Consider the following 15499-nt stretch of genomic DNA (forward strand, 5'->3'; position numbering starts at 1 on the left):
TTTCTTTCTTTCTTTCTCTTTCCTTTTTTTCTTTTTCAGTTTTGAGAAGTTCACTTTTTTAGGGACAAATAGATTGATAAAGTCACTACGTGGGGTCCTTGGAAATAACCTATTTCCTCGGAAATAGTGAAGAGCCAGCCGCAGCTATGCATTCGTTTGGAGAAGCAAAGGAGAAAACAAGTGAAAAGATGCTTCTTCCCTTTTGATATTAAAAAAATCCAGCCCCTGCCTGTTTTCACGTGGATGCCTCTTTATTAAAGTCTCCATGACTACTTTGGATTTTTCTGGATCGGTTATTAATGGCCGGGGAAGGAGAATTCCCACATCCTCGCTGGTTATTTGTGGACTCTCCTGAGCGTAATCAATAATTACATTGTGTATTCATATGCGTGTTTCGTGCCCGCGTTAAGGTCAGACTTGACTCCCCATCTTTCTATTTTAGGAAAAGGACCATACGGGCAGCGTTTATACCGATGTTGATTTATTATTTTCTTTTGGAAATATGTTGGTATACACGGTCGTTGCTGTTAGTAAATGTTCTCCCGTCTCGACCTTCCGTCTGGAGGTGAAGATGGTGTCTGTCTTTTCTGGAATTTATTTGGGCGTTTGACAGGCCGTGGTAAACAACTTCATAAAAGGTAGCCTACTTGCAGAATCGCATTTAGGTCACGCGGGCGTTTTTGCTGTAAACGGAATGATGACGCCACGGCCGTGATCTGAGCCACGGAATTGAAGGGCGTCTGGCGGAAAATCGTGGCGTTTGCGTAGTAGAACCTTAGTATGGACGGATCGTTACATCTGGGGACTCCTGTGCTTGGCTCTTGCTCTGTCTGGGGGTGCAGGACAATTCAAAGGGAACCTCTGTTCAGAAAAATGGGATTTCCTCACTGTCGTGTTGATGGTTTATTCCCCCACCTCCCCCCCCCAGTCTCGTGTTCCGAACAAAGCATATCTGAGACTTACCTTTAAAATGAGTGCTTTCGGCAGAAATGTCTGAGCACATTGTTCTTGGCTGTTCGGAAGGAGGGCCTGCCCGTGGGCAGTTGTGTGTTCCTTACACCCTGCGATAGTGGGTCTGTGCCCTTTTTCCCTAGTGGGGGAGGTGGGGTGGGGTTTCTTGTGAATGCCGCTGATTCTGGTGGCCTTTTATTCATTTCTTCTTATTAGAGTGGAAATGTGGTTTGCTCATAATGGATTATTGATTGGCCTGTGCGAGGCGGCCTCCAGGCCCTGTGAGGCCTGGGTCCTTACTGTCCAGCCGTGAATGCATCATTTCATGGGGCGGCTCGGGCCCGGGGCCGGGGACTATAAGCCTGGGATTGTTAATCTCGGGCAGATTGGTGTGTGCGGAGAGGGACTCCTCATTGTTGTCAGGGAATTTCTCCCCATTTGTTCAAAGAATAGGCTTTTTGTCTCAGCAGTAGATAAGCTTGTGCAGGATGTTAATGATGTATTTTAATTCATGGCTCATAATTCTACAGTGTAACTAGTAAAGCCCATTTCATTGTCTGCAGGCGAACAAACAGGCTGTATGTTGAGCAGACCGGGCCCAGCACCCACCAGGGGCCTGTGTTTCTGGGCTGTCCCTGCAGCCGCGGGCAGGACCCACCGCTCGGGGGGGACTCGCCTTCAGAAGGGCGCCGCCAGGCCGGGCCGGAGACTCGTTCTTTTGATTTTATGACTTGCCTCTTGGAGCCACACCACTCCCGTAAATATCCCGGGCGTCCTGTGTGCTGTGAGCTGTTTTCTTTGTAAGGGCATCTTCCCGGCCTGGCCGCTTCTTGGGATTTCACAGATTCGGCTGCAGCCGCTCGCCGGTCCCGCCTCCCGGAAGCCCCGGCTGCCCCAGAGGGTGACCCGGAGGGGACAGGACGAGTGACCCCACGGCGGCGCTGGGGAGAGCAAACCTCCCCTTTGCTGGCGTGATACGGCTCATTAACGAACCAGAACTGAGAACGTGCCCAGCTAGAGAGTTACTTGAGAACCAGGACGAGCTGCAGGGCAGCTTCCTCCCACTGAAGAGTCCCAGCTCGGAGGAGGAAGCGCCCCTTCCAGTTTCCCAGCAGCCCCTCGAGCAGGGCGCTCCCACCGGTTCACAGACACTTGCACACTTGGTCTGTTATGCCAAGTGCTCAAAAATTCGAGAGGTTGTCTGCAAATCAGCCTTTGGATTCCTTTTGCGGGATGAGATTTTGATGGGATCCTCTCTGATCCTTTTGGGGAAATTGGTCCCAAACCGACCGGCTTCTGCTTCGTGTTGATTTACTCCACAGAGCAGAAACCGGCGAGATTTCCCGTGGATTCGGGCATGTGCTTGCTGTGTAAAAACCCGGACTGTTTCACCTTACCCTCCCCCCGCCCCCCCACACTGGCCATGTCGTATTTAACTGGTTAGGAAGGGACTGTTTAAAACAGGGGAGGGAGACCTCAAGTGCATTGCTGTGTTTTTGCCTCGGAAGCCGTGGGAAGGATCCTGGGAGCCCGAAGCCAGAAAGCCGGCCTGTGCCTTGGGCAGGAAGGCTGGGACCCAGCTTTGGGCGGATTCCCGAGTTTCTGTGGGCAAGCCCTCTCTTAAAAGACTGCTTTTCATGTGAACAGTTTGTGATTCAGGTGACTTTTCTGTTTTTTGGAATCTTGAATACCAGAATTAACAAAGGGTAATTTTCTCAAACCGCATTCCTTAGGAAGCCCTCCGAGCCGCCTCCAGGCCCCGGAGAGGGGGATGGGCGGGGGCGGGAGTGGGGGAGGGGAGGGAGGGGCAGGGAGGGGCGGGGTCCGCCACGCTTCCCCTGAGCAGCTCTTTCAGTCCTGTTACTTACTGGGGCGGAGAGTGGGAGTTATTCTTGAGAGAATAATATCTGTACACTCCCCGTGTAGACTCAGCAACGAACAGGAACAGAGTTGAGGTGCTTCATTTACAGTTATTTGCTAGGGTTGAGGTGCTTCTAATATTCCAACACTCTCCTTTTTAGGAGGTACAGTCGGTATGTGACATTATATAAGGTGTACAGCATTCTGATTTGACGCCTGTATGTACGACATAGTGATCGCTACCGAAAACCCGGTCACCATCGGTCAGGGCACAGTGACCCCCATTTTGCCCACCCCCTCCCCCTTGAGTAACCACCAACCTGTTCTCTGTATCTCTGAGTTTGTTTTCACGTTGTTTTCTTTGGGTATTTTTTAGATTCCACATTATGAATGGGATCATACGGTATTTGTCTTTCTCGGACTTATTTCGCTTAGCATGATGCCCTCAAGGTCCATCGGTGTTACCGCATATGGCAAGATTTCATCTTCTTTATGGCAGAGTAGTATTCCTTTGTGTGTGTGTGTGTGTGTGTGTGTGTGTGTGTGTGTGTGTATGCTACGTCTTCTTTCTCCATTTGTACATCGATGGACACCTAGGTTGCTTCCATATCGTGTATCTTTTCTTAATTTCTTGAGGAATCTCCATACTGTTTTTCATTCCCACCAACAGAATACAAGGGTCGCCTTTCCTCCAGCATTTGTTATTTCTTGTCTTTTTGATAATTGCCATTCTGACAGGCGTGAGGTAGTTTCTCGTTGTGGTTTTGATTTATAATCTCCTAGTAATTAGCAACATTGAGCACCTTTTCGTGTACCATCTCTGTGTCTTTGGAAAAACGCCTCTTGAGATCCTCTTCCCATTTTTTAATCGGTTTGTTTGTTGTTCTCATTGTTGAATTGTGGGAGTTCTTTATATATTTTGGATATCGACCCCTTATTGGATTTATGCTTTGCAAAAATCTTCTGTCAGTAGGTCGCCTTTTTTTTTTTTTAATTTTTTTTTTTTTCAACGTTTATTTATTTTTGGGACAGAGAGAGACAGAGCATGAACGGGGGAGGGGCAGAGAGAGAGGGAGACACAGAATCGGAAACAGGCTCCAGGCTCTGAGCCATCAGCCCAGAGCCCGACGCGGGGCTCGAACTCACGGACCGCGAGATCGCGACCTGGCTGAAGTCGGACGCTTAACCGACTACGCCACCCAGGCGCCCCAGGTCGCCTTTTTTTTAAAAGTGTATTTATTTTGAGAGAGAGCGAGAGCGTGCGCGTGTGTGTGCAAGTAGGGGAGGGACAGATCGAGCAGCCCCAGCAGGCTGCTAGCTGTCAGCGCAGAGCCCAATGAGGGGCTTGATCTCATGAACCGTGAGATCGTGACCCGAGCTGAAATCGAGAGGTGGATGCTTGACCGACCGAGCCCCCCAGGGGCCCTGCCTTTCTGTGTTGATGGTGGTTTTCCTCACTGTGCAGAAGCTTCTTAGTTTGATGTCGTCTCATTTGTTTTTCTTTTGTTTCCCCTGCCCTTGGAGTCAGAGGCACAAACACATCGCTAAGACCAGTGTCAGGGAGCTTTCTACCTGTGTCTTCTTCCAGGATGTTGCATGGTTTCAGGTCTTATGTTGGAGTCTTTAATCCATTCTGAGTTAATTTGGTGTATGTAAGGGAGTGGTCCAGTTGTATTCTTTTGTATGCGGCTGTCCAGTTTTCCCAACACCTTTATCGAAACACTGCTTTCACCATTGTATGTTTTTGGCTCCTTAGTTGTAAATTAAAAAAACAATTTTTTTTAATGTTTATTCATTTATTTTGAGAGAGAATGAGCTCGAGCAGGGGAGAGGCAGAGGGAGAGAGGGAGAGAGAGAATCGCAAGCAGCCTCTGCTCTGTCAGCTGATGCAGGGCTCGAACTCGTGAATCGCGAAATGAGCCAAAATCAAGAGTTGGACGCTTAACTGACCCAGCCACCCAGGTGCCCCCTTAGTTGTAAATTAAGTGTCTGTCTACATGTAGGTTTCTTTCTGGGTTCTCAATTCTGTTCCGCTGATCTGTGTGTGTCTTTTTGTGCCCATGGCATACTGTTTTGATTACCGTGGCTTTATAATATAGTTTGAAATCAGGGAGCGTGATGCCTTCAGCTTTGTGCTTTCTCAGGAGTGCTTTGGCTATTTGGGGTCTTTTGGGTTCCATGCAAATTTTAGAATTATTTGTTCTAGTTCTGTGAAAAATGCCATTGGAATTTAGTAGGGATTACATTGAATCTAGATTGCTTTGAGTAGTGTGGACATCTTAGCAATATTCTTTTTTTTTTTTTTTTGATGTGTATTTATTTTTTGGGAAAGGGAGAGAGAGCGCAAGCAGGGGAGGGGCACAGAGAGAGGGAGACACAGAATTCAAAGCAGGCTCCAGGCTCTGAGCTGTCAGCTCAAACCGGAACTTGAACTCACAAACCGTGAGATCATGAGCCAAAGTCGGACGTTGAACTGACTGAGCCACCCAGGCGCCCCAGCAATATTCTTATAATTCGTGAGCACAGAATATCTTTTAATTTATTTGTGTCTAAATCTTTGTAATTTTCAGTGTATAGGTCTTTCATTTTCTTGGTTAAATTTATTCCTAGGTATTTTATACTTTTTGATGCATTTGTAAATGAGATTGTTTTCTTAATTTCTCTTTCTGATAGTTTGTTATGAGCGCATAGAGATGCCACAGATCTCTGTATATTGATTTTGTATCCTTCAACTTTACTGAATTCATTTATTCTAATAGTTTTTTTTGATGAGTCTTTAGGGTTTTCTGTATATAATATCATCTCCTCTGCAAATAGTGAGAGTTTTATTTCTTCCTTTCTGATTTGGATGTCTTCTTTTTCCTTTTTCTTGCGTTATTGCTCTGATTAGGACTTGCCTATATTGAATAAGGGCGGTGACAGTATCTTTGTCTTGTTCTTGATCTTGGGAGAAAAGCTTTCAATTTTTCACCATCAACTCTGATTGTTGGCTGTGGGTTTTTTTATATGTGGCCTTTATTATGGTGAGGTATGTTCTCTCTGTACCTGCTCTGTTGAGTTTTTATTATAAATGGATGTTGAATTTTGTTAAATGCTTTTTCTGCATCTATTGCAACGATCATGTGATTTAAAAAATGTTTATTTTTGGGGCGCCTGGGTGGTGCAGTCGGTTAAGCGTCCGACTTCAGCCAGGTCATGATCTCGCGGTCCGTGGGTTCGAGCCCCGCGTCGGGCTCTGGGCTGATGGCTCAGAGCCTAGAGCCTGTTTCCGATTCTGTGTCTCCCTCTCTCTCTGCCCCTCCCCCATTCATGTCCCCCAAAAAATAAATAAACGTTGAAAAAAAAATGTTTATTTTTGAGAGAGAGTGCGCACGTGAGAGAGAGCCTGAGGCAGGGGAGGGGCAGAGAGAGAGGGAGAGACACAGAATCTGAAACACGCTCCAGGCTCTGAGCTGTCAGCACAGAGCCCCACATGGGACTTGAACTCAGAAACCACGAGATCATGACCTGAGCCAAAGTCGGACGCCCCACCGACTGAGCCGCCAGGTGGCCCGATCCTGGGATTTTATCCTTCGTTTCCTCAGCGTAGCGTATCACACAGACGTATTTGCGGATGTTGAGCCATCCTTGCATCCCTGGAATAAATCCCACTTGATTGTGGTATATGCACCTTTTAATGTATTGTTGAATTCACTTTGCTCACGTTTGATGAGAATTTTTGGATCTCTGTGCATCAAGAATATTGGCTTGTAATTTTGTTTTTTGGTGGGGTCTTCATCTGATTTTGAAATCAGATCGCTAAAAATACATACACCACCGTGTAGGTCCAGTAGTTGTTAACATTTTGATATATTTTGTCTTTCTCTTTTTCATAATCCATCTCTGAAATATTTCATCAACATTTCTCAAACCTGAGAATGTTCTCTTGTATTACCAACCTAACAAAAGCAATAGCAGTTCTCAAATATTCTCTAGTATTTAGTCTGTATTAAAGTTTAGTTTTTACGAAGAGTTTGGGAGCTAGGATATGTCTGAACACATCTGCTGTGGATGATTCTAGCTGGTGAAAGACTTTACAGTTGTATTAACCTTTTGCAATGGACCTATAAGAGTGCACTGTGAGTATGTGGGGGTCACTAGTGATTTCTAATTCAGTTTCCTAAGCTTCTGTTATTTTGTCCTTTTGAATTTATTAAGCCAAATGCTGTTACTGCCAGGGAGTAGGTATCTTTTGGGTCTTGCACTGACATTTCATTTACTGATTCAACGATTGTTAATAATAATGTGTAACATGTTAACCGCTTACCACATGTTAAATGTTGCACCTAGAATGCATTAATTTAAACCTCGCAAAGTTACTATAATATAGTTATCATTATTATCCTTTATATTTAAAAAGTGAAATGAACTGGGGAGCAGAGACTTTTAGACACTTCCTCAAGGTCACACAGCAGGTCCAAGTGAGTGGCAGACGTGGGTTTTGATCTTGGGTCGTCTGGCCTTGAAGCTCACGGGCTAGAATTCCTCCCACAGCTCTGTGGTGCCCAAAATGTGCTTGGCTCTGTGCTGGCTTGGGGGACTGAGCCGGGAGAAGGCACACGCTCGCAGAATATGCCCTCCAGCACACAAGTGACCAATTAAAGAAGCGGCAATTGTAACGTGTCAGAATGTGTGCTGGGGTCGGCCGGGGCGTGCAGAGAGCTAGGGGGGAGGGTCAGGTGAGGGGAGAAGGTGGGTTGGGAACTACATGCGTGAGGCCCAGAAGTAAGTGTGTGCGCATCTGCCCGGGAACAGAGCACAGGGTCACAGAGGGCGTCCCGGGGACATGCGTCTGGTGACACGGATGCTCAGGCCCCTGTGGTCCCCGTCCGAGAATTTGGGCCTCTGTGAGAGCATGAGTGCTGTGCAGGGCGCGGGTCTGCATCTGGGATGTGGACTTGGGCTCGGGTTGGAGGGGTGTGTGGATTCAGGAGGGAATCGAACGCGCAGCCGGCAGGACTCCGGGGATGTCACTGGGTGTTGGTGAGGAGGGGGCTGGCGCCCGGGGCGACCCCATCGGGTTTCATGGTTGGATCCCCGCCAGTGGGGGGTCGTGCTCGGCTCTAGAGTTCTGCTGCACCCCTGCGTCCCGGAAGGGGCCTCGACTTCCCTGGAATACCGCGCCTGCTCTTGTCCACGCGGGTCCTTGCATCACTCCCCGTCCTTCCGGAAGCAACTACCTCCCCTGCGGGTGCCCTGCCACTACATGGTTTTCCGTGTGTTTCCGACTTCTGGGTTTCTCGAGCCTGCACCTGTTTCTTGTCTTTGAGACGTGAGGCTCCCGCGAGCGGCCTGGCACCTCTCAGACCCCGTTGACCGGGAGGGACTCTGGCGGAGACTGCAGGGTGCATGGGGGTGCTTCTAGATTCTTCTGGATTCTTCTAGATTCTCTTCCCCTTCCGGCTGCAGGTGTGCAGGGCTCGCTCTTTCGTGAGTCACTGCACGGTGGGGGGACTTAACCCCAGGTTCTCGGCCTGGGGCTCCCGCTTGCTCCCCGAAGCCCCTTTCCTGCATTGTCTCAGGTGTGACATGTGCTTCCCGGGACCCTCACTTGAGGACAGATTTATTCGTTGAAACGTTTGCCCACAGAGTAAATTTATCCCAGACGCAGCGAGTGTGAGCATGTTGAGAAAGTCACTTCATCTCAGCCGTGCTGTGCAGGCCCACAGAGTGTGAGGTGCGGCGGCCCTCCGTCCGGCTGTGTGTTTAGGCCTCGTGGTTCACTTACGTGATTGCTGCCCGTTTTATTTTCGCAACTTCTGTGCATTGTCCTCTTAAATCCTTCCCCATCTCCGTTACCGTGCGTTTTTGTGTTATGAATACCCAATTTTATTTTCTTACATAAACATTTTACCCTTACCTGTCTGTTTTTTTTTTTTTTAATAAATGCGATTCCACTTCTACAAAATGACATTTCAAAAAACACATGAGGCATTTTTAAAGAGTGGCTTCACACTGTTCTGCAGAGAAACGCACACGCAGTGAGCGATCCGTTGGAAATCTATTTTAAAACCCTAATCAGCAAGCCATTTTTGTGCATAAACAATTAAATTACACTCTCGTCTGGCAAGTTCCCAGTGACAGCCTTGGAAAAAGTTTGTAATACGATGACAGAACTGATTCGTTATGGGCGAAGGATGTGTTCCAACGGGGCCGCGGTTTGTGCACGCGTGTGGGCCGACATGTTGTCCTATGTCCGCCAAAGCACATACGTGTGTCTGCTGTCACCTCCGCCCCTTCCCTCTTCGTGTCCGCGTTGCTGGAAGACTTTAGTTGCTCTGGTCTGCGTAAAGAGCTCGCGTTTATCTACACGTGTTGTAACACGAGGTGTCTTGGGGTTAACGCGGTGTCGTGGAGCAGTGAGAACGTCAGATCCCATTCGGTGTGTGCTCGAGTGTCTGCGAGAGTGAGACGGGCAGCTCACTACCAGGACGTGTTTGGCCGGAAGGGGCCAAACGGGGGGCCGCTGCCAGGGGTGCATTTTCTTTTCTTTTTTTTTTTTTTTTTTCAACGTTTATTTATTTTTGGGATAGAGAGAGACAGAGCATGAACGGGGGAGGGGCAGAGAGAGAGGGAGACACAGAATCGGAAACAGGCTCCAGGCTCTGAGCCATCAGCCCAGAGCCCGACGTGGGGCTCGAACTCCCGGACCGCGAGATCGTGACCTGGCTGAAGTCGGACGCTTAACCGACTGCGCCACCCAGGTGCCCCCAGGGGTGCATTTTTAAGATGAGAGCTCTGGTGACGGCATTCTTGCTCTTTTTTGGAAAAGAAGGGACGACCCTGGCTTAAATAGCAGTTTTTGCCCGCGGCCGAAAAGAGTATCCCAAAGATCTGTTGATTTGGCGGCCGATGGGGAAGAGAGTCGCTTTGTGACTGTTCCTTTAAAGGTTTGCAAGAAACTTGGCTTCTTCGTCAGGAAGAGGGCCACCGAGTGGAGCTTTTTCAAGTGGAGCCAGTTTTGTTGATGTTAACGATTTCCTCAAGATAGTGGCGTTTGGGGCTTAAATAGTTACTACTGTCAGAGCGTTACTTCCCCGCTTTCCACATGGATGTATTTTCTGCCCGGGCATATCCTGAAGTTCTTTAAAAGTGCGCCCCGTGCAGCTCCCTCGGGATTTACGGCGGGGCTGGCTTGTGAAGGGTGGGGGTGGGCACAGAAGAGGCGGAAAACAAAAGAGAAAGAAGGGCTTGTTTTGCTGGTGGCCGGGGCCCCGTGAGTGTCCTTCCTTGCAGGGCCCTGTTGGCTTTGGGGGCAGCTTTTAAGCTGGTTTTGGAGGAAGCGCGCGTGAGGACGCCGTGTTCTCTGGCGTTGGGGCTCTCGAGGGGCGGCGTCCAGGCTCCGGCTGGCGTCGGGGGTGCTGGGGACTCAGACTCTGTGCATCAAGGCAGTGAAGAGGGACCCTGGCTTTCTCCGCCAGCAAAGATGGCAGCCTGGCTCGATGTGCAGAGGACTGAGGCCCCCGATGGACGGAGAGGGAAGTGCGGCCGCGCCCGTGGGACCAGCAGCCTGGCTGCCCCACCGGAGGCTCCCACAGCCCGGACCCCCGGGGCCGGTGCCTCCCACCCACCCTGCGGCGGACGGGGCTGCGCGCACACCTGCTGGCCTCCTGTGCCCTGTAGGGCAGGCCGTCGGCCGGGCCGCCCTGGGCAGGTGCTTCTTCATGGACGGTGGCAGGGATGTGAGGAAGGCGCTCGCCAGGGGCTCCGGTGACTCTCAGCTCCTGAGATGTGACGGGTGGATCCTGCGCTGTGAGGGTCGCCCCCGTGAGCCACCTGGCTGGCTAGTGGGCGGCCGGGGCCCCCAGGGTCCACTCTGCGACACTCGTGGCTGGGGCTGGGGTAGAGGCCCCCGGAGCTGCCCCCCTGGCTTTGGAAGCATTGACTCTCAACGGCTCCTGGGGGTGCTGAGCACATGGTGGCAGAGAAGGAAGGAACAAACCGTCCACGGAGCGTGCATCTCTGATGACCCGAAGCGGTCTTCTCACTTGGAAAAAAGTGCACTTTTATTTCCAGGTGCATTTGTTAGTTGCCTCCCGTGATCCTTGAGTGTGGTTGAGCACCAGCACTCCCCGAACCTTGTCGCTGTGGCTGGTTTTCGGCTGTTTGATCCCCTTGGGCTGGAGAACTGTCTGACGTTGAATACTCTTCGTTAACCAGCCGAGAGGTCCAGTGGAGTCTGTAAAATTATTTCAGAACCCCTAAATTCCAGTGTGTTTTTTTTTCTCTGTAAAGTTATTTCTTTTATGATTCTTTAAACTCATAAGATCCTTATACCGAGATTAGGTCACTGAGGTAGTTATGAATAGTGTGTTTGACTCCTACTTTTGTATATTTTATCATACTCAACATTTTGGGGGGGCAGATAAAAGAAACCTTGGGATAGGAGGAGATGCGCACACATCGTTTGCCTTATAAACTCGTAAATACCCTACGGCCATATAAAACTTGTGCCAGGACCCAAACAGCTTGAGAAAATGAGTTAAATTAGCTTAAGTGGTCATTAAGAATTCTTGTTAGCCTCGCTTGCCCAATTTTAGGGGGAGCTTTTATTTCTTTACATTACTGGACTCATTGATGTTTTTGGGCTCTTTCTCAACAAGAGGAGCTCTGTGCACCTGTTAGTATAAAGAGGAAAGGGTACCTGTGCCCGGCTCTGCTTCCTGCCTCTTTTCAGACTTTGCTACTCTCACTGCATGGGTTTCTGCTGAGGTGCCTGGGAAACTCAGTGGCATGGGGCTTGGAAAAGATGTTTTGGAATACATATTCCAAATAAGATTTCTCCTCAGGATCTCTGGGAGGAGCTGTCGGAGAAGGCAGGAGCTGTGTTGTCTGTTCAGAAGGCGGCCAGCGTGGGCAGCATCCACACACCCTTGTGGTGAGATGGTGTAAGGTGCTCAGAAGCCATAGTGGTGGCACCTTCCGGAGACACTCCCCTCGTCTGTTGGTCTGGTGAAAACGTGGCAGGCTGGACCACCCAGAGCAGACGAGGGGTCACTGCCCCAGGGTCTGTTGGGAGACAGCCTTGCATTTGTGAGCAAAACATGTCTATCAGTACGTTCGCTGAGAACCAGAAACCTACAACTTCTTCGTATTTCGTAAATGTTGTAACACGGGTTCGTCGTGCGTATGAGGTTGTCGGTTTGTAAAAACATGGCTTCCTTTATACGTGCCCTGGCTGGTTTTAAAGCAAATCTGCCCATCCGGGTGCCTCTTGGTGCAAGTCTGGAGTCCCCCGGCCCCTCCCCGCTCCACAGGGAGACCCTCAGAATCCTGATCTCCATTACTTGTGACTAGAGGTAAGAGGGATGGAAAGACCACATCCCACCGGAGCTGTGGCCCTGCCTCCCTTTCGAAGCCATCAGAGTAGGATCCTGGAAGACGCCCTCCCTCACATCCTTTATAACTGGCTCACTGTTTATTCTCCCTATCACAAGTCAGATGGAAATTCCTGTTTTTGCCGCAGACGATTGCTCTCTGGTGTGCGCTCTCTGCTTTGCTGTGGCATTCGGGTTGGCTTTCCTGCAGTGCAGGTGGCGGGCATGGCACCGGGCACCTCCCTTGTCTGGTTGGCCTTGGCTTGTGCACAGAGTGCTGGAAACACCCAGGCACCTAGAGGAGCGGCTCACCCTCTGGAGGGTGCGCTGGCCGTGGACAGGACAGTGAGGCCCGGCGTGACACCCGCTGTCAGTCGCCAGAGAGAGGCAGACCCAGCCTCCGAGGGAAGGCACTGTGGCAGGCTGACCTCTGGTGAAGTGGGCGGGGGCGGGCGGGGGGGGGGGGTTGCTGCATGACTCCCGGGGTCTGGAGGGTACTCTGTACCGGGACTGGGACTTAGTCCTGCAGCCAGAGCCCAGGGTGCCTTTTCGGATCGGGGTGGGGTAATGGTGCAGGAGGACAAGGACAGGACAGGAAGGGGAAGGGGCCGTAGGGTTTGGGCTTTATCTGGGAGGCGGTGGTCTCACGCCCAGGCGCACCAGGAAGTGTCTGGTCCTGAGCACAGACCTTGTGTGAGCTCAGGGTTCTGCTTCTGCCCCTGGTCGCCTCTCTCTCGCTAAATCACCTGTGCTCTTAGCTGAAGACTCGTTTCCCTAACATCTGAACACAACGGTACGTGTAGGTGTGAACTGCCTTTGCGGCTCACTTGTCCTGGGCACCAGCTGTGCCTCTGGGTCCTTTCTAACCCTCCTCCCTGGTCCTCTCCCCTGGGCCCCCATTCCTGCCCACCCTGCTTGGGTCTGTGGTCTGTGTTTCTCACACTGCCTACAGCTTCATGCACCTGAGTCTCTCTTTAAAGATCTGGTATCTTCTGGAGAAAATTATTTTAGCGTGAAGTCATTTACAAGTATTTATTAAGTTTTATTTATTTATTTTTTTTTGGTTTATTTACCTATTTTGAGAGAGACTGAGACAGTGAGAGTGGGGGAGAGGCAGAGAGAGAGAGAATGAATCCCAAACAAGCTCTAAACAAGCTCCACACCGTCAGCACAGACCCCGACGTGGGACTTGAACTCACGAAACTGTGAGATCATGACCTGAGCTAAAACCCAGAGTCGGACGCTTAACCGACTGAGCCACCCAGGCACCCCAGCAATTATTTATTTTAATGATTTAGCACACAATCGTTGTCAGTAGTTGTTTAACTACTGGTTTTTGAGGGGCGCCTGGGTGGCTCAGTCGGTTAAGTGTCCGACTTCGGCTCAGGTCACCATCTCATGGTTCATGGGTTTGAGGCCCCTGTCGGGCTCTGTGCCGACGGCTCGGAGCCTGGAGCCTGCTTCGGATTCTGTGTCTCCCTCTCTCTCTGCCCCTCCCCTGCTCATACTCGGTCTCTCTCAAAAATAAATCTCAAAAAAAAAAAAATTTTTTTTTTAAACTTTTGGTCTTTGAGAGCAAAGCAGCTGCTTGTACATGGATTTGAATTTCTGTTGGCGTCTCCTTTAACCTGGACTGGATTGATATCTTTAAGGAGCCTGCCCGTCGCTCCCCGAGGATGTTACTGGGTCCCTGCTCACGTGGGAAACCGTGTTCCTAAGATCTCCGTGTCTCTTGTGTTGCAGGTGCTCTCTGCCGCCCGCCATGCTTTCCAGGTAGGAGACGCACGTCGTCCTGGGAGGTGCGTCTCCGCAGCCGGGAAGCCAAGGCCCCGTCGGAAAATGGAGAGATAAGACGGCGTCTGGCAGGCCTGTGCGACAGAAAGCCGTGCCCGCCCCTGCCGGGGAGCCCCTGTCGCGGAGATGGATCGCAGCCGAGAGGCCGAGGTGGAGCTGAGGAGGGGCTCGAGCCCCGGCAGGGCCAGCAGGAGCCCCGAAGTGGACGGGGACAAGGCCATGAGCCACAGCTGCTGCATCTGTGGCAAAAGCTTCCCCTTCCAGAGCTCCCTCTCACAGCACATGCGCAAGCACACGGGGGAGAAGCCCTACAAGTGTCCCTACTGTGACCACAGGGCCTCGCAGAAGGGCAACCTGAAGATCCACATTCGCAGCCACCGCACAGGCACGCTGGTCCAGGGCCACGAGCCGGAGGCTGGCGAGCTGCGGGTGTCTGAGGGCCTGGATGGGTGCACCAGCCCCACGAAGAGCACCTCCGCCTGCAACAGGATCCTGAACGGGGCCACCCAGGTGGACAACAGCAAGATCCTGCTGAGGAGCAGCAAGAAGGAGGCCGAGGGCGCCGCGGGCGCCCCGGGGGAGGGCCAGGCCGCAGCCCAGTGCTCCTTCTGCAAGTGCAAGTTTGAGCACAGGAAGGACCTGGAGAACCACGTGCACCAGGCTCACAAGCCCTTCCGCTGCCGGCTGTGCAGCTACGTGACCCTCCGGGAGGAGTCCCTGCTGAGCCACATCGAGAAGGACCACATCACCGCGCAGGTGCCCAGCGGTGCCGAGGCGGACGCGGAGCCCGGCAAGCCCGAGCTGACCCCCGGGGAGTTCCCCTGCGAGGTGTGCGGCCAGGCCTTCAGCCAGACCTGGTTCCTGAAGGCTCACATGAAGAAGCACAGAGGCTCCTTCGACCACGGCTGCCACATCTGTGGCCGGAGATTCAAAGAGCCGTGGTTCCTCAAGAACCACATGAAGGCGCACGGCCCCAAGACGGGGAGCAAGAACAAGCCCAGGAGCGAGCTGGACCCCGTCGCCACCATCAACAACGTGGTGCAGGAGGAGATGATCGTGGCTGGCCTGTCCCTCTACGAAGTCTGCACCAAGTGCGGGAACCTGTTTACAAACCTGGACAGCTTGAACGCTCACAACGCCATCCACCGCCGGGTGGAGGCCGGTCGGACGCGGGCTCCGGCCGGGGAGGGCGCCGTGGTGCAGGGCGGCCCCCCGGACTCCCAGCAGCTCTTCCTTCAGTGCCTGAACCTGCGGCCCACGGTGGCCGGCGCGCCCGCCCGCGGGCAGGCCGGGCGGCGCGTGGCCGAGCTGGACCCGGTCAACAGCTACCAGGCCTGGCAGCTGGCCACCCGGGGCAAGGTGGCCGAGCCGGCCGAGTACCTCAAGTACGGCGCGTGGGACGAGGCGCTGGCCGGGGACGTGGCCTTCGACAAGGAGCGGCGCGAGTACATCCTGGTGAGCCAGGAGAAGCGCAAGCGCGAGCCCGAGGCGGGCGCGCAGGGGCCCCCGCGCAAGCGGGCGGGCGCGCCCGGGGACCC

General features: G+C 52.0%; 1 protein-coding gene across 1 annotated transcript in view; it reads left to right on the forward strand.

Annotated features, from left to right (window-relative positions):
- ZNF516 (zinc finger protein 516) overlaps positions 1-15499 on the forward strand; it is a 122036-nt gene that overhangs the window by 35861 nt on the left and 70676 nt on the right. The window contains exon 2 of the mRNA XM_040479518.1: positions 13911-15499. Within this exon, the coding sequence (XP_040335452.1) occupies positions 14088-15499 (1412 nt within the window). The 5' untranslated portion in view covers positions 13911-14087. The remainder of the gene's footprint in view (positions 1-13910) is intronic.

Source organism: Herpailurus yagouaroundi, unplaced genomic scaffold (assembly GCF_014898765.1).
Source record: "Herpailurus yagouaroundi ecotype Mexico unplaced genomic scaffold, PumYag 142, whole genome shotgun sequence".
NCBI classification, from domain to species: Eukaryota; Metazoa; Chordata; class Mammalia; order Carnivora; family Felidae; genus Herpailurus; species Herpailurus yagouaroundi.